The sequence below is a fragment of the Balaenoptera acutorostrata genome, chromosome 11, assembly GCF_949987535.1.
Source record: "Balaenoptera acutorostrata chromosome 11, mBalAcu1.1, whole genome shotgun sequence".
Lineage (NCBI taxonomy): Eukaryota > Metazoa > Chordata > Mammalia > Artiodactyla > Balaenopteridae > Balaenoptera > Balaenoptera acutorostrata.
In genome coordinates, this window is record NC_080074.1 from 592,844 (window position 1) to 616,341 (window position 23,498).

Below are 23,498 nucleotides of genomic sequence, written 5' to 3' on the forward strand. Positions count from 1 at the left end.
AACACATGGAGGCGACCGAGGGAGCTGCCAATTTATTTAGGAGCTGCGTGCCCCGCCAGGCTGGCGAGGTGGGCGGGGGCCGCGCGTCCGCCGGTCCCCTCTGCTGAGCCGTCCTGGCGCAAAGCAGCCTGTCGCTGGGAGAAGAGCCTGGGGCTGGGCGGTGCTGCCGAGTCAGCATCGGACAGAGACGGGTCAGGTCCTGACTGGACGTCTCTGCCGTCATGGAGAGACGGGCGGGGTGGGCGCTGCCTCGTGGACTCACTCAAGGGCTCGGGCCTCGGGGCTCCTGCGTGGAGGCCTCCAAGGCGCTTACGACGATCACGTCACACACAGCTCCGCCGCCCAGAGCGGGGGCTTGCTGCTGTACGAGTGCCGCCGGCCGGCTGCCCCACCGGCCTCCCCACTGGCCTCCTCGGGCTCGGCGGCCTCGTGGGGCTCGGCGGCCCCCCCCTCCCTGCGGTAAGGGGTCTCCAGCAGCTTCAGCACCCGCTGCACCTGGAGGAGAGCAGAGGGTGCGGTGTTTGTCGGGGGCCGGCCTCGCCCGCAGCGGGAGGGGACCAGTAGGGGAGGGCCGGGCGGGCCGCTTGCCTCTGAGAAGTCTCCGCTCTCGGCAGCCTCGATGGCGCCCTGCGCGATGTAGTTCCTCAGGACGTACTTGGGGTTGTTCGCGTGCATGACGCGCACGTGCTCGGCCTGCCAGGCAGTGGTGTCGCTGGCGGCCTCCTGATCCTTCTCCAGCCGGGCTCTGGAGTCACACCCGAGCCGAGCGTCAGCAGAGCCGCCCCACCCCGCTGCCCTGGAGTCCCCGCGGGGGGTGTGGGGAGGGGGCCCACCTGTACTCCAGGAGCCACTCGGCCCAGTGGCTCCTGTTCCTGCTGTGCAGCTCCGCCGGGCTCAGCTGCTCCAGCCGCGACAGCTGCTCCACGCGCTCCAGCTCCCGCGCCAGGCTCGCCCGCGTGCCGATGAGCGCCAGAAGCTGCGGGTTCGACTGCGCCAGCATGAGCATCATGGACAGCTGCCTGCGTGGAGCGGGCGCGTGAGGGGCCCCAGGCCACGTGGTCCCCACCGCCGCCCTGCCGCACCCCCGTCCCCAGCCCCACCCCCACCAGGGGTGTGCCCGGGTCCGACGGACGAAGCAGATGTGGGACCGCTACCAGCCGTCCGCCCTTGTCCTACCACAAACCCCGCATGTGACGGGGCACACGGACACCGCAGGCTGACCCGGGCCGGCCCTGGCTCCCGGCTGGCGGCCACCCACCGACAACTGACCCAGGACCCAGTCCCTCTGGGAGAGGTTCACTGCTGTCAGCTCCTCCCACGGTGATCACAGGGCTGGACGCTTCTCCACCTCTGGGGGCACCTGGGGGCAGGGCAGCCCCTGACACCCCCTTCCCCAGTTACCCTGGCTCCATGCTCAGCAGGTCCTGCCAGCTTCAGCCCCTCCCCACACTGCTGCACTAGAGTCCTGTCTGGCACGGGACGGGACACGTTGGTGATGGGTTTTGAGTGTGGGCTGCACCCTCAGGACATGACACGATGGTGCAGAAAGCGCGGTCTGGCTGGAGACTGCGGGCCCACACCCAGGCTCTTCCTGGGGAGCCTCCCCAGAGCAGAGACCACCGTGCCCCAGCCTGTGCTGCCTGGCCTCCCCATTCCAGTGTCAGCACCTCCATCCTTTCCTCTGGCCAGCGGGCCTCAGTGCCACAAAGCCAGGGTCTGACCATCCCACCCCTGGCAGTGGAGCGGCCGCCTGGGTGTGCTGTCTCCAGCGTCCTCCCAAAGGCTTCGTTCTAAATGTTCCTCCCTTCCCAGAAACAAATGCTAGGGAAGCAAGACCCAAGTACCCACCGGGGATCCATCTGGGGTCGGAAGGCGCGCCTCAGCTCCTCCAGGGAGGCACACTGTGCAGTCAGTGCGGCCAGGAACTCGTCCAGGTCCTCGGCTGGGAAGGAGCTCAGCAGGTAGAAGGTGTTTGTGAAGTCAGCACCTGTAACACGCAGCTGCTCAGGGCGCCGTCCCGTCACCAGAGGACCGTACGTGTTCATCCGCCACGTGTGCGGCACCCTGCTCAGCCTCAGGTCAGGGACTCCTGAGCCCTCCCCTCAGTCCTCCCAGCTCAGTCCCCACTCTGAACCTGACGAGTCACTCAATCTCTCAAGGCCTCCAGGCCTGGTTTCTTCATCTGTAAAATGGGTAAATACAGTAAAGGCACCGAGGCCGGGCCCTGGCCCTCATCACTGTCACGGCAGTTAGCACCGTCTGCTTCAGGAGCTGCGGGGTCGAGATGGCACAGGACGTGAGCCATGACAGACACTGTGAGGGCCTCAGCCTGACTTGCTGAAACACTGTCACCAAAACCCCCAAGGAAACATCCAAAAAACAGACACAAGGGAAAATGAGAAGGAAACCAGAACGGTATACTGCAAAAGATCACCTAAGCACGAGAGCAGTAACAGAGAAAATAAAGGACAAAACTGGTGTAAGACAGAACACAAAGAGCAAAACAGCCTAAGTCCTCCCTTATCAGTAATTACTTTAAAAGTAAATGGATTAGGGAATTCCCTGATCCAGTGGTTAGGACTCTGTGCCTTCACTGCTAGGGCACGGGTTCAATTCCTGGTTGGGGAACTAAGACCCCACAAGCCAAAAAAAAAAAAAGTAAATGGATTAAAGTCTCCATTCAAAGAGCAGAGACTGACAGAATGGATAAAAAAACCATGATCCAACAACTACAGTAAGATAACTTGCTGTAGACTCGTAAGTCAAAAGCGAAAGGATGGAAAAAATATCCCATGATTTGCATACTGACAGTAACCTAAAGAGAGCTGGGGTGGCTACGCTGACGTCAGAAAAACAGACTATGTAAGAACTTGACAAAGAGGAGCATCATATATTGATGAGTCAGTTCAGCAAGAAGATGTAACAATTACAGACTTGCACCAAACAAGAGCCCCCAATACACAAAGCAAAGACTCAAAACTGAAGGGCGAACACGTTTCAAATCAACTATACTCCAATTTAAAAACAAACAAAAAAACCTGAAGGGTGGACTCGAGCAGTTCTGTAAGAGTTGGGACGTCAGCACCCAACACCTGGACAGAAGGTCAACAAGGAAACAATGTGAACAGACACAACACTCCACCCAAGCTCTCAGGTGCACGTTCTCCAGGACAGACCACGTGTTGGGCCATAAAACCAGTCTTAATACACTGAAAAGACTGGTGTCTTCTGCAACCACGATGGCATGAAGTCACAAATGGAAGGACAACTGGAAAATTCACAAGTAATGTGAAAATTAACTACTGGTTCTAAAAAGAAATCACAAGGGAAATTAGAAAAATACTTAGAGGTATGAACCAAAAGCAGCAGTGCTCAGAGGGAAGTTTATAGCTGTAAATGCCTGCGCTAAAAGCGCAGCTCTCTCATCACCAGAAAAAAATAAATTTGTCACTGTGTGGTGATCATTTCACGTTATATACATACAGCAAATCATCATGTCACACACCTGAGACTTATATAATGCTATACGCCAGTTCTCAGTAAAAAAAGATTTCAAATCAATAATCTAATCTTACATCTAAAGAAGTAGAAAAAGAACTAAATAAGACCAAAGTTAGCATAAAGGAAGGAAATGAGATTAGAACAGAGATAAATGAAATAGAGAACAAAAACAAGAGAAAATCAATGAAACCAAAGTTGGTTCTTTGAAAAGGTCAGTAACACTGACAAAATTTTAGCTACACTAACAAAAAAAGACACAAGTAACTAAAGGAAATAAAGGTGGGGACGTCACTGCAGACTGTACAGAAATAAAAGACTAAGAAAACACTATGAATAATAATTTAGATAACATAGATGACATAGACGAATTCCCAGAAACACATAAATTACCAAACCTGACTCAAGAAGAAATAGAAAATCTAAATAGTCCCATAGCAAGTAAGGAGACTGGAAACTTCCTAACACAGGAAATGTTAGGACCAGACGGCTTCACTGGTGAATTCTACCAAACATTTAAAGAAGAATTAACACCAATCCTTCTCAGACTCTTCTGAAAAATAGGAGGGAACACTTCCTAACTCATTCATGAGATCAGCACTGCCTCGATACCAAAGCCAAACAAAGATACCACAAGAAAAGAAAACCACAGACCAGTATCCCTTGTAAAAACAGATGTAAAAGAAACCTCAGCAAAACATTAGAAGGAGCAAGTAGGGTTTATCCCCAGAATGCAAGGGGTCTGTGTGTCCCCTGCCCGAATCCATATATGGAAACCCAACTCTGCAGGGTGATGGTATTTGGAGCTGGGGCCTTTGGGAGGTAGGCCACGAGGGTGGAGCCCTCACAGTGTGCTTCATGCCCCTGCTCCCTACTCTGCCGTGTGAGGACACAGCCAGAAGGCGGCACCCTGATCCTGGACCTCCAGCTTCTACACCGTGAGAGGCAGTTTAAACTAAGGCAGGATACGGACGAAGAAGTAAAACCTGGCGATCACCTCAACTGAGGCACAGTGTGAAAACACCCAATGAGGGACAGAAGGAAACACCCTCTACTTGAGAAAAGCCACATGTGCACAGGCCAACAGCTCACATCACACTCGTGTGAGAGACAGAGCTTTTCCCCAAGAGCAGGAACAGTAAGTGACGCCTGGTCGGCCGCTTCTGTTGAGCAGCACCAGGCGTCCTAGCCAGAGCAGCCAGGAATCCCCAGGCACACCCCACAACGGCACCCTGGAGAGGATGGGAAACAGGAACGGAAAGACACAGTACGTCTGTGTCCACAGCAGCGTTATGCATGGTGGCCACGGGGTGGAACAGCAGCCCAAGTGTCCAACAGACGATGGACGAGCAAAAGGCAGGCCATCCGCACAGACTATTCGGCCTTAAAATCCTGACACGCAGACAACAGGGATGACCACCGTGGAGGACGTCATGCTGAGTGGGGTGAGCTAGAAGAAGAGCCACGTGAACCCCTTGCCTGTGGTCCCTGGAGGTGGCGAGTTCTTAGAAAGCAGGCGTGAGGTTACCAGGGCGGGGCGAGGGGCGGGGCGAGGGGCCAGGGGGCTAGTGCTTCACGGCTGCAGATGTCCATCTGGGAAGACGAGAAAGTTCTGGAGACGCTGGCAGTGGTGGTTGCGAGACAAGGTGAATGTGCTTAAAGCCACTGAGACGTGGTCGCAGGTTGGTTTCATGTTCTGTTTCAGCACGACGTGGTGCGTGCGCCCCACCCACACTCACCGGTCAGGTGCATGGTCTCCAGGAGCCTGGCCACCAGGGCGCTGTCCTCCTCCCGCTCAGCCCGCACGAGGCCCAGCTTCCAGCGCATCTTCTGCAAGTAGTGCCTGCGGAACTCAGCATCGAACTCCTCCGCCAGGATGGCCTCGGCCAGCTCGAGGGGCAGCGCGGGGTCCAGGGCCTCGGCCAGCTTCTGCAGGTTCCACTTGCACACCTCGGGCTGCCTGCTGTACGAGTAGCGCCCGGCGGTGTCGGAGGCATTGCACACGTGGTCCGGGTCGTACCTGCCGCGTGGGGAGAGCCGGGAGCTGCCTGAGGGGACCCGCCGAGCGACAGTGCAGGCCCCGGTGGCTGCCGCTGCCCTGCCTGTCCCACGGGGCCCTGCAGCCTCTAGAGCAGGGAGGCCGCACTCCAGCGCGGCCCCCTCGCCGCCCCCTGCCTGGCTCCCGCCCCCGCCCCATCAGCCCACTCTCCACCTGGGAGCCGAGGGGGTGCTGCTCAAGGTGCTTCTGTGCTCAGAACCCTCCAGGGATCCCTGCTCTGGGGACGGCCGGCTGCCCAGGCCTTGCTGAGAATTAAACACCGAACAGAACATTAACAAGAGCAGCCACACAGGCCTGCAGGTCCTTCCCGTGGCCTTGAGATGCCCGCGCGGTCACGTGCCTCCCCGCCAGGGGCCCCTGGCAGGCGGCGGGATGCCCACCTGTCCAGGAAGCCGAAGGGCCCGTAGTCGATGGTGAGCCCCACGATACTCATGTTGTCCGTGTTGAGCACGCCGTGGCAGAAGCCCACGCACTGCCACTCAGCCACCAGCTGGGCCGTGCGCCGCGTCACCTGCAACAGTGCCACAGGACGGCCGCCGGCTGCTCCCCTCCGCGCCCCCCCCAACCAGCTGTGCCCGCTGAGCCGGTCTCGCTCTGCGGTGACTCCCAAGGGGCCCGACCCAGTGTCCTGTCAGCTGACGCTCAGCCGTGGGGAGAACATCCGAGGGCAGTTAAGAAGGAAAGAGTATTTTGGATGAGTTGATATGAGTGGCTCTATATACTCACTGTTTTTTGGCTTTTATCCAAACCAGAAAAATCAGGGAACCTGGACATTCCCATGACTCACGCCCCGTAGGATGACTACGTGGAAACAAGGAAGTTACCACGTTCTCAGGCGAAAACTGCCCAGGTCCAGACACTGTGCCCAGGGCCCCGCCTCGCCCTGGGCTGCAGGGAGCGAGGCTCAAATGGCCCAGCTGCCCAGCTGCCCAGCCCAGAGTCCGGCTGCCAGACCTGCCACCCCCTGCCCCCCGGCCAGGGAGCAGGAGCCCTGCAAGATGCAGGGCTGCACCTGGGGGCCCCCGGCGGCCCCCAGACGGGTCCGCACGCACCACGCCTCCTGAGGCTGCGGACGCTCCTGGAGTTGGGTGGCAACCACCCTCTCCACTTCACTGACCAAGAGACCCAGGTTCAGAGGGGGGAGCCCGGGCCGCCCACTTCGGGTGTGAGCTGAGCCCCAAGACTCCCCTGGCATCACCCATGTGACAGACGGGAAGCAACAGTGTGGCTGAAGTGGGGTCCGGGGAGTGACAGGTGCAGGACAGTGCCCACTTCTGGTGCAGAGCGCTGGCCGCGGGCCTCCGGCCCTCAGACAGACCCCTCACCCTGCCGCCTGTTTCCCTGGCTGAGGCTGCACCGCCTCCCACAACTTTGACTGTCGTGCGGGACGACGCCTGAGAGTTCTGGGGGAGGTGGAGAGGCCAAGGGGTGTGTGTTTGGGGCCACCGTGAACACACGCCCCACGCGGGAGGCCCAGCACCCACCAGCCCTGATTCCCTCCCAAGCTCTCTGCGTGGCCCCTCGATGCCGCTCAAATAGTGACCCGGGGGTCTGTCCCAGGACCCCGACCCTCAACGGTATCTGAGAAGTTGCCCCTGGGCCAAGCCAGTGCCAAGCCAGTGGGTGGTGACTCAAGAGGGCCGGGCACCCAGCGTCCGCCCACAGGCGGGCAGCTCCCACCGACCTCCCGGAAGAAGGCTGCGTGCCTCTGTACGCTGTCGCTGGCGTGAGTGGCCTGGATCTCAGGGTAGAAAGTGCTGATGACATAGTCAAGCATCTGCACTCGGATGTCGTTCCTCCCCACGCTGGGGCCTGCGCGCCCCGTGTGCTCGTCCGAGGACTTGAAGATCTCAAAGGATCCGAACCTGGAGGGAAGACCCGCGTTGACAACAGGTTAAATGTGACGCCTCCCCCTCACGAGTAAGGAAGGAGGGAGGGTGCTGCTAGCCCTCGTGGCCGGGCGGGGGGGACAAACCACCAAACGTAGCTGGTCGTTCAGTGACTCAGGCAGACACAGGGCACTTCCCGGGGTGCATGGGGCCGGGTCTGCCACGGCCGCCCTGCAGGGACGAGAGGGGTTCTGTGTCCGGCCTCCCACACCGAGGGGTGCGCCCGTCACCAGCGTCCTGTAGTGGGGTGACCCGCAGGGTCAGCGGTGGGGCAGTTATACGCCCCAGGGGGCGGGGCAACGTCCGGAGGCATTTTTGGTTGTCACGACGGGGGTTACTACCAGCAGCTCGTGGGTGGAAGCCAGGAATGCTGCCTGACACCCTATGAGACACAGATCAGCTCGCAGCAAAGACGACCTGGTCCAAACGCCACTAGTGCAGCTGTGCCCAGAGCCCCGGGTCTGCCAGGACGAGGCCAACGCCTGCCCCGACACCTCCACCCCCGGAGGACAAAGGGAAAGCTGGTGACAGCTGACGCACAGGGTCGGCTGGGGTCACCTGACCCCGCCAGACCGCCACAGCCACCTCCTGGCGACTCTGGGTTCAGGTGGTCGGTACCGAGCACCCGACGCCAGACAGCGTGGTGACGTCGAGGACTAACAGGCCCCGCTGGAGACAGCAGCCAGGAGGCCTCCAGTCAGTGAACAGGGGCCAGAGGAAGCGGGCACACCGGGCGTCACGGCTGCTCGTCCAGCAGCACAGTGAGGCCGTTTTCTTGGTGCATCTTACGTAGCTCCTGGTCATAAACTCCAGGTCCACAGCTCTGGACACGCCGCCCCAGGCCCTGCACCCTGGCCGGGCAGCTGCACTCTGGCCACCGGGGCAACACGGGAGCACGAGGACGGGCGTTACCTGAGGAACGTGGGGGCCACGCGCAGCACGACCGCGCACTGCTCGTGCCTGGGGTTGCCGTCGTAGAACACGTCCCGCTCGACGGAGGACTGGGACGTGACGCAGGCGCCGGCCCGCGTGGTGGGGATGCCCAGGTGGAACATGGCCTCGCTGCACAGGAACTCGCGGATGCTCGAGCGCAGCACCTTGCGACCGTCGGCCTGTCTGAGGTCAAGCACAGAGGTCACTGCCGGGCTCCACTCAACACCAAGGTGTGGTCACAGAGGGAAGGGACTGGAAGAAAGCCTCCTAACAGCTTTTTGAAAACAACCCACGAGCAGCTCTGACATCACTGTAAAAAGAGTCTGTTTTGGACAATCCCAGGTGCTAAGCCCCTAACCTCCTCCAGGTCGGGAACTGCAGCACAGGGTGCCTGGCCCGCGGCAGGAGGCCAAGTCCATACAGAAGTCAGGGAAGGCTACTCCCAGGGTCACACACACGCTCGCAACTCCGCAATTCTGTTTTTATGAATTTACTTTGTGAAAATCCTTTTACAACAGCACAGACACAGAGCATCATCTGCAGCGGGGGGAGGACCCCAGTCTCCCTCGGGCAGCTCTGAATGGCGTGGATGTTTTCCTCTTGTGCTAAACCTTCATTATTACTATTCTTTTAAATAGACTATTTTCCTAGGCAGTTGTAGGTTCACAGCAGCACTGATCAGCAGCCAGAGAGATCTCTCATATACCCCGCCACCACACACACACACACAGCCTCCCCCAGGATCAGCATCCCCGCCAGGGGAGACATTTGTCACACTCGATGAAGCCATGCCGGCACATCGTCATCACCCAGAGTCCACTGTCTGCATCAGGGTGCACTTTCAGTGTTGTCCACCTGTGGGTCTGACAGAGATCCGCCATTACAGTGTCATACAGAACACTTTTCACGGCCCGAAAAACCCTCTGGGCTCCACCTGGTCATCTCTCCCCTCCCAACCCCTGGTCTTTTACTGTCTCCACAGTTTTGCCTTTTCCAGAATGTTATAGAGTTGGAATCATACTGTGAGACCTTTCAGATTCACTTCGTTCACTTACTGATATGCATCTAAGTTTCTTCCATGTCTTTTCATGGCTTGATGGCTCATTTCATTTTTTTTTCTTTCTATTCTTTTGCTGAATAATATCCCATTGTCTGGATGGGCCACGGTTTGTTTATCTATTCACCTTGAAGGACATCTTGGCAGCTTCCAAGTTTTGGCAATTACGAATAAAGTTGCTGTGAACATCCATGTACAGGGTTTTCGTGTGGACCTTTTCTCAACTGCTTTGGGTAAATGCTGAGGAGCATGATTCTTGGGTCATATGGTGAGAGTATGTTTAGTTTGGTAAGAAACCACCACACTGTCTTCCCAAGTGGCTGCACCGTCCTGCATTCCCAGCAGCCGTGAATGGGAGCTCCTGTTGCTCTACATCCTCGCCAGCATTTTGTGCTGTCAGTGTTCGGGAATTTGGCCATCCTCCTAGGTGTGTAATGGCGTCTCCTTGTTAATTTGCATTTTCCTGATGACACACGATGTGAAACATCTTTTAACGTGCTTATATGTCATCTCTGTATCTTCTTTGGGGAGGTGTCTAACAAGGTCTTTGCCCCATTTTAAAATCAGTTTGTTTTCTTATTGTTGAGTTTTAAGAATTCTTTGTATATTTTGGATAACAGTCCTTTATCAGATGTGTCTTTTGCAGAGATTTTCTCCCACCCTGTGGCTTGTCTTCTCATTTCTCCTGACATTGTCCTTCACCGAAGTTTTAACTTCAATGAAGTACAGCCTATCAATTATTTCTTCATGGATCCCGTCTTTGGTATGGTACCTAAAAAGTCATTTCTATACCCAAGGTCATCCAGATTTTCTATTTTATCTTCTAGGAGTTTTACAGTTTTGCATTTTCTTTAGGTCTGTGATCCATTTTTTTTGTTTTTATTTATTTATTTATTTATGGCTGTGTTGGGTCTTCATTTCTGTGCGAGGGCTTTCTCTAGTTGTGGCAAGCGGGGGCCACTCTTCATCGCGGTGCGCGGGCCTCTCACTATCGCGGCCTCTCTTGTTGCGGAGCACGGGCTCCAGACGTGCAGGCTCAGTAATTGTGGCGCACGGGCCCAGCTGCTCCGCGGCACATGGGATCTTCCCAGACCAGGGCTCAAACCTGTGTCCCCTGCATTGGCAGGCAGATTCTCAACCACTGCGCCACCGGGGAAGCCGGTGATCCATTTTGAGTTAATTTTTGTGAAGGATGTCAGGTCTGTGTCTAGATTTTTGTTTGTTTGTTGATATCCAGTTGTTCCAGTACAATCTGTTGAAAATACTATCATTGCTCCATTGGATTGCCTTTGCTCCTTTGTCAAAGATCCACATCTATGCAGGTCTATTTCTGGGCTCTTTGTTCTGTTCCACTGACCTATCTATTCTTTGGCCAAAACCACTTTTTTTTAAAAAAATTTATTTATCTTTGGCTGCATTGGGTCTTCGTTGCTTCGCGTGGGCTTTCTCTCTAGTTGCAGCGAGTGCCAGAAGCAGAAGGAAGCAGGGGCTACTCTTGGATGTCGTGCGCGGGCTTCTCATCATGGTGGCTTCTCGTTGTGGAGCACGGGCTCTAGGCGCGCGGGCTTCAGTAGTTGCAAAACCACACTCTCTTGATTGCCAAAGCTTTATGGTAAGTCTTAAAGTGGGGTAGTGCCAGTCCTCTGACTTTGTTCTTCTCCCCCAGTATTGTGAGGGCTATACTGGGTCTTTTGCCTCTCGATATAAATTTTAGAATCAGTTTGTCAATATCTACAAAATAACTTGCTGAGACTTTGATTGGGATTGCACTGAATCTACAGATTGAGTTGGGAAGAACCAATATCTTGACAATATTGAGTCTTCCTAGCCATGAACGTGGAATATCTTTACATTGATTTAGTTCTTCTTTGATATCTATTATCAGTTTTGTAGTTTTCCTAGTAGACATCTTATATTTTGTTTGTGAGTTCACACTTAGGTGTGAATCTAATTTTTAGGATTGCTAATGTAAACAGTATTGTTTTTAATTTCAAATTCCACTTGTTCACTGCTGGGATATACTAAAGTGATGGACCTATGTAGTAACTCTGTATCCTGCAACCTTGCTATAACTGCTTATGAGCTCATTTTTTGGTCAGTTCTTTGAGATTTTCTACATAGATGTTCATCTGCAAACAAAGACAATTTTTATTTCTTCCATCTCAATCTGTATGCCTTCGATTTTCTTCTCTTGTCTTGTTACATTAGCTAGGACCTCCAAGGATGTTGAAAAGCAATAGTAAGAGGGAACATCTTTGTCTTGTTTCTAATCTTAGTGGGAAAGCTTTGAGGTTCTCATGATTAAGTAGATTTAGCTATAGGTTTTCTGTAGATACTCTATCAAGTTGAGGAAGTTCCTCTCTATTGCTAATTTACTGAGTTTTTATCATGAATAGGTCTTGGGTTTTGTCAAATGCCTTTTCTGCTTCAATTGATGTGATGATGTGAGTTTTCTTCTTTAGCCTGTTGATCTAATGGATCACATTAATTAATTTTTGAATACTGAACCAGCCTTGCATACCTGGAATAAATCCCATTTGGTGGTGATGTATAATTCTTTTCAAACATTGTTGGATTTGATTTGCTAATATTTTGTTGAAGATTTATCTATGTTCATGAGGGGTTTTGGTGTGTAGTTTTCTTTTCTTGTACTGTCTTTGTCTGGATTTGGTATTAGGGTAATGCTGGCCTCATAGAATGAGTTAGGAAGTATTTCCTCTGCTTCCATTCTCTGAAAAAGAGTGGAATAATTTCATCCTTAAATGTTTGGTAGAATTCAGTGGTGAGTCCATCTGGGCCTGGTGCTTTCTGTTTTGGAAGGTTATTAATTGTTGACTCAATTTCTTTAATATACATATAGGCCTATTCAGATTGTCTTTTTTTTGTGTGTGTGAGTTTTGGCAAATTGTGTCTTTCAAGGAATTGGTCCATTTCACCTAGGTTGTCAAATTTGTGAGCATAGAATTGTTCAGAGTAATTTTACTATCCTTTTAATGTCCATATGATCTGCATGATTTCCCCTCTTTAATTTCTGGTATTAGTAATTGTGTCCTCACTTTCTTTCCTAGTTAGCCTGGCTAGAGGTTTATTGATTTTATTGATCTTTTCAAAGAACAAGCTTTTGGTTTCACTGATTTCCTATTTCAATTTCATTGACTTCTGCTCTAATTCTTATTTCTTTTCTTTTGCTTACTTTGGATTTGATTTGCTCTTCTTTTTGTAGCTCCCTAATGTGGAAGCTTAAATGATTGGTTTTAGATCTTTCTTCTTTACTAACATATGCACTCAATGCTATAAATTTCCCTCAAAGCACTGTTTTCACCGTACCCCATACATTTGGTGTTTTCATTTTCATTTAGTTCAAAACACTTAAAAATTTCTCGAGATTTTGTCTTTGACCATGTGTTATTTAGAAGTATGTTGCATAATCTCCAAGTATTTTGGGATTTTCAGTTATCTGTTATTGAATTCTAGTTTGATTCCATTGTGGCCTGAGAACAGACACTGTATGATTTTTATTTTAAAAAATTTGTTAAGGTATGTTTTATGGCCTAGAACGTGGTCTCTCTGGATAAATGTTCCATGTGGGCCTGAGAAGAATATGTATCCCATTGTTGTTAGATGAAGTAGGCTATAGATGTTCTTTATATCCAGTTGATTGATGGTGTTAACTGAGTTCAAAGATGGCCTTACCAATTTTCTGCCTGCTGGCTCTGTCCATTTCTGATAGAGGGGTGTTGAGTCTCCAACAATGACAGTGGATTCATCTGTGCCCCTTTGAATTTCTGTCAGTTTCTGCCTCATGCTGCTATCTGGCACATACACAGTAAGGACTGTTTTGCCTTCTTGACCCCTTCATCATTTTGTCACGCCCCTCTTTATCCCTAATGACTTTCCTTACTCTGAAGTCCACTCTTTCTGAATTAATATGGCTACTCCTGCTAACTAGTGTTAGCATGGTATGCTTTCCTCCATCCATTTACTTTTTTTTTTTTTTGTATTTTGGCAGCATGTGGGATGGTTCCCCAACCAGGGATTGAACCCAGGCCTCTGCAGTGAAAGTGCCAAATCCTAACCACTAGGCCACCAGGGAAATCCCCCATCCATTTACTTTTTTTAAAAAAATTTATTTATTTTTGGATGTGTTGGGTCTTCGTTGCTGGGTGCAGGCTTCCTCTAGTTGCAGTGAGCAGGGGCTACTCTTCGTTGCGGAGTGGGGGCTACTCTTCGTTGCGGTGCGCAGGCTTCTCATTGTCGTGGCTTCTCTTGTTGCGGAGCACGGGCTCCAGGTGTGCAGGCTTCAGTAGTTGTGGCACGTGGGCTCAGTAGTTGTGCCTTGCAGGCTCTAGAGCTCAGGCTCAGTAGTTGTGGCACACGGGCTTAGTTGCTCCACGGCATGTGGGATCTTCCTGGGCCAGGGCTCGAACCCATGTCCCCTGCATTGGCAGGCAGATTCTTAACCACTGTGCCACCAGGGAAGCCCCATCCATTTACTTTTAATCTACATGTGTCTTCATATTTAAAGTGGATTTCTTATGGACAACATATAGTTTGGTCTTGTTTTTTTATTTATTGGCCTTGCTCTTTGTTTTCTCTTTCACTCTTGTCCTGCCTTTTGTGGTTTTAACTGAGCATTTTGTGATTCCAATTTCTTTTTCATCAGTTCTTGCCTAGCATATCAGTTATACATTTTTGTTTTGTTTTGTTTTACTCTTTAAAAAATGGTTGCCCTAGGACTTCCCTGGTGGCGCAGTGGTTAAGAATCCACCTGCCAATGCAGGGGACATGGGTTCAAGCCCTGGTCCGGGATGATCCCACATGCTGCGGAGGAACTAAGCCCGTGCGCCACAACTACTGAGCCTGCGCTCTAGAGCCCGTGAGCCACAACTACTGAGCCCGTGTGCCACAGCTACTGAAGCCCGCACGCCTAGAGCCCATGCTCCACAACAAGAGAAGCCACCGCAATGAGAAGCCCACGCACCACAACGAAGAGTAGCCCCCGCTCGCCACAACTAGAGAAAGCCTGCACTGAGCAACGAAGACCCAACACAGCCAAAAATAAAATTAATTAATTAATTAATTAATTTTTTTTTAAAGGTTGCCCTAGAGTTTGTAATATATCATTTACAACTAATCCAAGTCTACTTTCAGGTAACACTATCCTGCTTCATGGGTAGTATGAGTACCTTATAATAACAAAATAATCCTAATCCCTCCCTCCATCCCTTATTTGACTGGTGTCATTAATTTCATTTATACATAAATGCATCGTTACTATTATTTTAAACAAGCTATTACCTGTTATATCAATTAAGATGAGGAAAAGTAAAGGTTTTTATTGTACTTTCACTTCTTTCTCCTATGCTCTTCCTTTGTTTATGTGGATTCAAGTTTCTGACCTACATCATTTTCATTCTCTATAAAGAACATCTTTTAACATTTCTGGCAAGACAGGTCAACTGCTAACAATTTCCCTCAATTTTCGTTTGTCTGAGGAAGTCTTTATTTCTCCTTCACTTTTGAAGGATAATTTCACAGGGTATGGAATTCTAGGTGGGTGGGTTTTTTTTTTCCTTATCACTTTACATACTTCACTCCACTTTCCTCTTGCTTGCCTGGCTTCTGAGAAGTCAGATGTAATTCTTATCTTTGCTCCTCTGTAGGTGAAGTGTTTCCTTCCTCTAGCTTTCACTTTTTTTTTCTTTATTTCTGCCTCGCTGTAGTTTGAAAATTATAAGCCTAGGTGTAGTTTTGTTTTTGTCTTTTGGTGGGGGTGGGGGAGGCATTCATCCTGCTCGGTGTGCTCTGAGCTTCTTGAATCTGTTTGGTGTCTAACATTAATTCAGGGAAATTCTCAGTCATTTCTTCAAATATTTCTTCTGTTTCTTTCTCTCTTTCTCTCCTGGTATTCCTATTACACATGTGTTACTACTTTTGCACTTGTCCTACACTTCTTGGTGAGTGTTTGGTTTTTTTCAGTCTTTATTTTTTTTGCTTTTTATCTTTGAAAGTTTCTCCTGAGATATCTTCAAGCTCAGAGATTCTTTCCTCATCTGTGTCCAGTCTAGCAACATGTCCATCAGAGGCATTCTTCATTTTTGTTAGTGTTTTTGCTAGAAATCTCTAGCATTTCCTTTTCGTCTTTCTCAGAATTTCCATCTCTCTGCTTACACTGCCCATCTATTCTTTTTCTATTTATTTATTTATTTATTTAATTTTGAGCTGTGTTGGGTCTTCGCTGCTTCGCGCAGGCTTTGTTGAGGTGCCTGGGCTTCTCACTGCGGTGGCTTCTCTCGTTGTGGAGCACAGGCTCTAGGCATGAGGGCTTCGTTAGTTGTGGCACGTGGGCTCAGCAGTTGTGGCGCATGGGCTTAGTTGCTCCGCCTGCCCATCTATTCCTTTTTTTTTTTTTAAAGGTTTTATTTATTTATTTTTTTGGCCATGCCGAGCAGCTTGAGGGACCTTAGTACCCCAACCAGGGACCAAATCCAGACACTTGTCAGTGAAGGCCTAAGTCTTAACCACTGGACCACCAGGGAATTCCTCTAGTCTCATTTTATTTATTTTCAAATTTATTTATTTATTTATTTATTTTTGGTTGCATTGGGTCTTCGTTGCTGTGCGCGGGCTTTCTCTAGTTGGGGCAAGCGGGGGCTACTCTTCATTGTGGTGCGCAGGCTTCTCATTGCAGTGGCTTCTTTTGTTGCAGAGCATGGGCTTTAGGTGCGTGGGCTCAGTAGTTGTGGCATGCAGGCTCAGTAGTTGTGCCTCGCGGGCTCTAGAGCGCAGGCTCAGTAGTTGTGGCGCACAGGCTTAGACGTTCTGCGGCACGTGGGATCTTCCCGGACCAGGGCTCGAACCCGTGTCCCCCGCATTGGCAGGCAGATTCTTAACCACTGCACCACCAGGGAAGTCCTGCCCATCTATTCTTGAATGCTGCCTACTTTATCCATTAGAGCCCTGAGCATAGTAATCATAATTGTGTTAAATTCCAACACAATTGGAATTTTGTTGGTCTGACAATTCCAACATCTCTGCCATGTCTGAGGCTAGTTCTGATGCTGGCCCTGTCTCTTCCAACTGTGTTTTCTGCCTTTTAGTATGTTTTGTAATTTTTTCTTGATAGCCAGGCATGATGTATGGGGTAAAAGGAACTACTGTAAGCAGGCCTTCAGTGATGTAGAGGTGGGTTATAGGTGTCAGGTGGAGGCCTCAGACTCTCAGTGACCCTGTGCCTCTGGACTGAGCGCTTCCATATGTGCTTTTCAGTCTCCTCTCCGCCAGAGGGCGCTGGAGCTGGGCATTTCCCTTCACCAGGTCCGCTGGGCTCTGATAACAGCCCAGCAGGTCAGGCTCTGGTTAATCAGCTTCCCCCAAGGGCAGCCTTGTTCAGAACAGAGTGCTCTGGTGTACTCCACACAGCTCCTTTCCCCGCTCCTGCCAGAAGCACAAAGGGATTTCCCACCAATATTCACTGTGAGAAGACAGCAGAGCTCCAGGAGGTACAACTCACCAGAGTGCGGGGCTCGCTTACGACTGGGCCCCGAAATTTTCAACTGACTCGTACACACTGAGCCTCAAGCAATTCACCAATTACAGGGCAAGGATCTGTGCAGAATTCCGCTCTGGTAACTCATAATTCTTTGTATTTGCCTGTCAGTCTCTCCAATTTGGGGGGTGGGGCAGCAATTTGCCCTCTGACCTCACTTTTCTTGCAGATCTAAGAAGACTTGTTGATTTTTCAGTTTATTCAGCTTTTTACTTGTTAGAATGAAGTGATGATTTCCAAGGTTTCTTACATGCTGGACTGGAAACTGTATTATTTTTTAAAATTAAAGGAAAGTGGTAGCAGCACATGAGGACAGCTGGCCTGCATGAGCCACGTCCTCAGCCCCTCCTTGTAAGATGAAGGGCGCTGGACACTCCGACCTCCAAGAGCCCCCACCCAGCAAACAAACGCAACAACAAAGTGAGCTTGGATCTCTGCCCTTCAGGGTCAGGCCTGGCTTCCTGGCCTGGCCCAGGGCATGGCAGCGTCCCAGCACTCTCCCAGGCAGGAGGGCACCTGAAACAGTTTGGAAAATTCTCTAGGAAAGAACAAAAACTGGTGGGAAGACACTGGGCTCACTTCCGTCTCATCTGCAGAAGGACACCGAGGCTGAGTGAAGGTGCCCAGGGTACACGTCTGCCCACGTCCTCTGCCGGGGAGATGCCAGAGCCGGGCTCAGTATGAGTTTGGGGTGCTGGGGCCTAGGCCTGGAGAGCGGGGCCAGGGAGGCCGGGAGCCAGTGAAGATCTCTGCAGGCCTCCTGCCTCACCCTCACCTGGGAGCCTGGGTGTGGCTCATTCCAGGTGTGAGTGACACCTCTAGAAACCCGGCCTGACAGTCACCCCGGGGCTGTCTGCAGGGTGACTGTGCCTGCCTCTGGCTGACAAGACCCTCAGTCCACAGCTGCATTCCACTCACCCCTTCTAGTCTGTAATCCGTCCTCAAATGTCACTCCACACCCGGCCCCCCCCCTCGCCTCCCCCCGGCCTGTTTAGCAGGAAGCCAGTACAGTCCGAGCTAATTGTGGATCTGGTAAAAATGATCCAGAAAACAAGCTGCCTATCTCCTTGCCCAGGGCAAAGTGCCCGAAGCAGAAACCAGAACTGAATAATGATTACACAGCAAGGGTACAGGGCCTCAGGGTGGCCCTGCCCCCAGAGCCGCATGGACACGTGACAACGGTCCCTTCTCCTGGGCGCCCACGTCTGTTCCCAGCCAAACTGCTGGGGTGGACCCAGCTGAGGACAAGCTCTTCTGCACCTGGCAGGAGAGGCCATCCTGAAATCCCAACCCCCATGGGAGGCAGAAGCAAGAAGCCACCTGCGCACCCCCCAAAACCCACGCCGGGGGACTCGAGCAGCTGCTGGCCTTAAGCCACTCACACCACTTCAGATGTTAGCCTCAAGCCTTGTTGAGGCTGGGGACCCCAGGAAATGCTGGGGGTGCTGGGTGGGTGCACATCTGGTAAAGGTCAAACAGCCCCTTTCTTTTAAAGGACTTCAGGTCTGGAAACACTGACTTACAGCTCAAGTCTTCAAATATTAAAAGCAACTTCCAACAGCAGATTACTCTCACAAAAATGTTTTTTATAAATGGCAAAAACAAATGATTAAAATGAACACATAAAGTTGAAAGATGCTCATACAATGTGCAGGCCCCAGGGCAAGACACATTTACACGTGACCCCAAGGAGAAGAAATGCTTCTGCCGGCCACGAGTGCAGACAGCTCTGAGCAGGCTGTTCCAGGCGGGTGGGGCGGGTGCCAGGCTGCACTCAGAACATTTCAGAGACACCAAGGTTTGAAGACTGGGGGATGAGGAAGGACCAGTTATCCTGAGGATCTGAGGTGCAGCTGCTAGAGGTGGGGGCCCGGTTCAGTCCCTGGAGGGAGGGGAGGGGAGAGCTCATGGGAGGGGCCAGACCAGAGACACACCCTCGGGATTTCTTGGAACATAAAACGCCAAGTTAGGTGTGATTCTTTCAGCCATTCAATAAGCACTTAACAAATATGGGCTAAATACATGAACTTTTTTAGTGAACAGGAGCAGAAGAGACTATCAGCACCGTGTGTACAGGAGAGGCCTGACAGCTGCGGGAAGGGCGCCCTGCTGGGTCAGGCTGTGGGCATCTGGACCCCGGCCCTGGCCCATGAGCCCCACCTCACTGCGGGGTCAGAACATAGCTGGCCCCCAAGTGCTTGGAAGCCCGGGCCTGGGAGAAGGTCCACTGGGCCGAGGATCTGTCCCGGTCCAGGGCACCGGCTGCACAGTAGGCATCTGCAGTGCCGAAGTGTGCGGGAGGGAAGCTGACAGCCCGATCAGCACTCAGAGGAAGCCGGCAGCCGAGTGCGCCGAGCAGGCAGCAGGGCTGGGCACGCGGTAAACATGAGCGTGCTGCACGTAGAACTGACTCCAAACTCTCTGGATAGTTTATGAGAACAGAGCATGGGCAGCTGCCAGCGCTGTGTGATCAGACGCTCGGCCTGACCTGAGCGGCAGCAGGACCCTCCCCTCCCCCCTCTTCCAGGCAGACGGGGCAGGGGCGCTCCGAGGCGGCCAGGAGCCACAGAACCTGCTCCCTCGCCTCCTGTCCTGGCCTCAGGGCCTTTGGCTCGGGCGCTGCTACCCACCACGTTCTGCGTCCCCACGTCACACTTTTCCGTAGTTAATCTCACCCCCAACCGCCCCACCGGGGAGGACAGCTCCGCGGGTACGGGCGCAAACACACCTGGAGAAGGGCGTGGGGCCGGCGCCCTTGAGCTGCAGCTCCCAGCGCTCGCCGGCCGCCGTGCACACCTCGCCCAGGTACATGGCGGCGCCGTCGCCCAGCTGCCCGGCGAACTGGCCGAACTGGTGGCCGCAATAGCAGTGCGCGGCGGGCTCGGCGCCCGGCAGCAGCGCGTTGCCGCTGAAAAAGAGCGCGGCCTCGGCCTCGCGCGCCTCGCGGGCGGCGGCGTCAGCGGGCGGCGCGCCCAGGCCCAGCAGCGCCAGCGCGGGCTCCGACAGCGCCACGACGCGCGGCTGCCGCAAGGGCGCGGGCCGCACGCGGCTGAAGCAGGCGCCGGGCACGGGCCGCGGCGCGGACGGGGCGCCCTCTGGGCCAGGCGGCGGCGTCTCCACCGGCAGCGCGCGCAGGGCGCGGTTGTCGAAGCGCAGCCCCGCCAGCCAGCGGGGCTCAGGCTCCATGGCGCCGGCCGACGCGGAGCAGGGCGCAGGCGGCGGGCGGCGGCCGAGGGGCGGCCGGGTGCGGGCGGCCGCGAGCGAGGCCGCGAGCGCTACCCGGAGTACGGCCATCCGAGGCGCCGCGGCGGCGGAAGTCCCTCTGCCCCGACCGGAAGCCCCGCCCCGCGCTCCGCCGCCCAATTGCCGGGGGCCGCGCCCGCGAAAGCCTGGCTCTGATTGGTCACGCCATCTAGCGGCTTCTGCTCCAGGTCTCGCCTGGGGGACTGCGAGGTCCCGGCCCGCCTGGGTCCCGGTCCGCGGGGCTGCGGCTGAGGGCTGGGTCGCGCGGCGGAGACTGGGCCGTCCGGAATGACTGCCCTGCGCCACAGCGGCAGGTCCCTGGAGGTCCGCCCCGGAGGCACCGGCCAGTCCGGGCTGAGCGCTCCGGGCCTGTGGCCGTGACGAGTGACGTGCCCAGGGGACCTGCGGGGTGCCTCCCAACTCCGCGGTGAAGCCAAGGTCAGACCCGACCCCACGCTTTGCTGAGGTTTGGCCCTGGATTGTCCTTTGCCCACTGCGCACAGGGCAGGAGGGAAAGAGGACCTTTGTCCAGATCTGGCCGAAAGTGGGGGGACAGTTATGGGCCAGGAAGAGCCCCAGGGCGAAGCCAAAGCCGAGAGCCTGCCAGCCTGGAGCCCAGCGACTCCCTCGTGCAGGGCCTTTGCTCCTGCCCTTTCCCCGCTCCAAGCAGGGTTCCTCGCACGCGGGCTGGATCCCAAGCCCACCTCTCCTGCCTGCCTCCTGTCACCCTGTGTTTTTCCTTGCACTTCTCTCTGAAATTAGCTCATTCCCTTATTTTCCTGTTTCCTGTGTGTCTTTCTCCTCACCCACGCTCTGGAAGGGCGGGAGCCTTGATGATCTGGGCACCAGTTCCCCCAGAACAGTGCCAGAGAAAACCCCCATAGATGCCCAGGAGGCCTAGGGTGGGCGCAGGGCGGGGAGGGCCAAGCCTGGCCTTGAAGGGCCCGCCCCCAGGTGAGGAGCTGGGGTCAGTGCTGCAGAATGACTCAGGGGTCCAGTTCAGAAGAGCCTTGTGGAGGGCCCCCCAGGGGACCCCGCTGATGCCTGCGTGGCGTGCGTGGTCCTTGCAGGGGTTCCCAAGCCCCTGCCCGCCTGGACCCAGAGTCACACCCGAGACCGCGGACAAACTCGCGAGCTCGCCCGTGGCCGGGGCTGTTCCGTTCCCGCCGCCCCGATTCCACACCAACTTCAGGGAGACGCCTCGGAACCTCCTGCTGGGGTCCCAGCGTGGCGCCCCAGACCGCGTGTGAACCAGCTCCGCCCCTGCCGGCGCTGTGACCGCGGGGAAGCCCTCACCCCCTGCAGCTCGGGGGCCTCTTCCCTGCCATGAGCAATGACACTGCCTTCTGTGTGGGGTGGGGGGTCCCACGGACAACGGGGACAACGTGGTGAGGGCCTGGTAGGTGCTCGGCGCCCTGGAGCCCCCGCCTGCAGCCTGACGGCTTCCCTTCCACCTGGACCCACCTGGGGTCTTCCCCACGTGGCCTGCTGGCAGAGCGGTCCCCTGTTCCCAGCCTCCTTCCCAGCTACCTGGGAGACCTGACCTGAGCCTCCCCTCTTCCCCAGGCCCAGGCCCTCCTGCCCCATCTCCTGGCCGCCTCACCCCACTGTCCTACCCCTACTCTGGAATCTGGTGGGACTGGGTGTTTGAGGGCCTGTGAGTGCCGGGCTCTGTGCCCTGCTGCCTGCCCTGCCTGAGCTCACAGCAGAGGGAACATCTGGTGGGTTCCAGTGGTTCAGCAGGTCAGTGCGGGAGGGTCAGTGGCCCTCCCAGCCCTGGCAACCTTGCCTCTGCCTCACTCTTGGGCTGCATGGCCTCCTGGACCTCCCTAGGCCCAGCCGGTACCTGCAGGTGCCGCTGGAGCACAGGGTCCACGTGGCCCTGATGCATGGGAGCTGAGCTTGGCCCCTTCCTGGCCCCTCCCTGCAAAGAAGACTCAGCCGACAGCCAGGCTGCACCATCCTTGCAGGGCACGCCTAGGCCCTGTGGGCCGCAGGGCGAGTGCGCAGCCCACTAGAGCGCAGGGCCGGCCCACGGTCGTCCAGCGCATGCCTGAGTCGGCCCTGGTGCGCTCCGGCCTCGGTGTGTTGAGGTTGGCCTGGCCGCCATCGCTGTACCACCAGCCGGTACCTGAGGGCTCGCGGCTGCAGCTGGCAGAGGTGTGGGCCATCGGCGCAGGGCTTTCAGCCATCGGGCGTGTGGTGCAGCGTGCTGAAGCCACAGCCCTCCTGGTTGTGGGCGCCGCCGGAGCCCTGGAATGTGTCCCCTGTACGGTGTCCCCTGTGCAGCCCCTCAGCCGCACCCCCATCGTGGATCCTGGCCATCTGGGCCCCCCGGCAGGTGGTCCAGGAGGAACATCCTTCCCTGGAGAGCTGAGGCTGGCAGAAGTAGGCTGAGAAGTTGGGGACTCTGGGGTCCCAACCTTCTCCCCAGCCCCTAGCGCGGGAAGCATGTCAGCAAACTGCGATGCTTGTGGGCAGGGGGGTGGCACGAGAGCCCCCAGCCCTCCCAGGCACTCACCTGTGGCCCTGAGTACAGGCCGGGAGGTAGAGCCAATAAAACCGGTCTCCCTGGTTCACGCGGAAGCTGTCAGAGCGGGCCCACAGCGAGTGGTCGCCCACATCCCGCAGATCCACCGTCAGCTCGGTGCGCAGGCCGGGCTGGGAGGTCAGGCCCAAGATGTGTTCCAGCCCCGGCCAGTGGTCACCTGCGGGGAGTGGGGCGCCCAGGCTCAGGCCTGCCCTGTGTTCTCAACAAGGCCCCGGGGCCCTGGCTGCACGGCCTTCCTACCTCTCCCCAGTCTCCAAAGCCCTCTTTGTACTCCTGCCGGCACCTCTCAAAATCCAGCAGCCTCTCCCCGCCCCAGTCTTGACTCTGAATCACCGTCCAACCACTGTCTGTGTGCTTGTCACAGAACCTGGGGTGGGGTGGGCACGTCAGCGCCTCCTGTGCTGGCTGTGCCTGGCGGATCGGAGGGGCCTGCCCCTCTACAGTCCAGGGGGGAGGGATGTCCGCTCTCCCCTAAGCACTCTTTATATGTTTGAAAAATGAAACCTTGTTTTCCTGCTTGTCAGTGTAATACAAACTTGCATTGGAATACATTTAAATTCTCAGAAATAGGGTGAAGATTCAAAGTAACTCCCCAGGCCTCAGGCTGATGGCTTCAATTTAATGGATGTTATTTTATACTTAACTTGTATCCTGGGCATCTTCCTTTGTTCCCTTGGAAGTAGACTTCTCTCCTTTCCTGACTGTGGCCAGCGCTCAGA

General features: G+C 54.5%; 1 protein-coding gene across 1 annotated transcript; it reads right to left on the bottom strand.

Annotated features, from left to right (window-relative positions):
• Positions 1-17: 17 nt before the first annotated feature.
• SELENOO (selenoprotein O) lies at positions 18-20,535 on the bottom strand. Its single transcript, XM_007189232.2, has 9 exons — positions 19,714-20,535; positions 8,359-8,562; positions 7,242-7,422; positions 5,938-6,068; positions 5,238-5,518; positions 1,849-1,987; positions 834-1,019; positions 589-745; positions 18-495 (listed from the first exon to the last, which is right to left on the bottom strand). Exons 1-9 carry the CDS (start codon positions 20,277-20,279, stop codon positions 310-312), a joined length of 2,031 nt encoding a protein of 676 aa, XP_007189294.2. The 5' UTR covers positions 20,280-20,535; the 3' UTR covers positions 18-309.
• Positions 20,536-23,498: the final 2,963 nt, after the last annotated feature.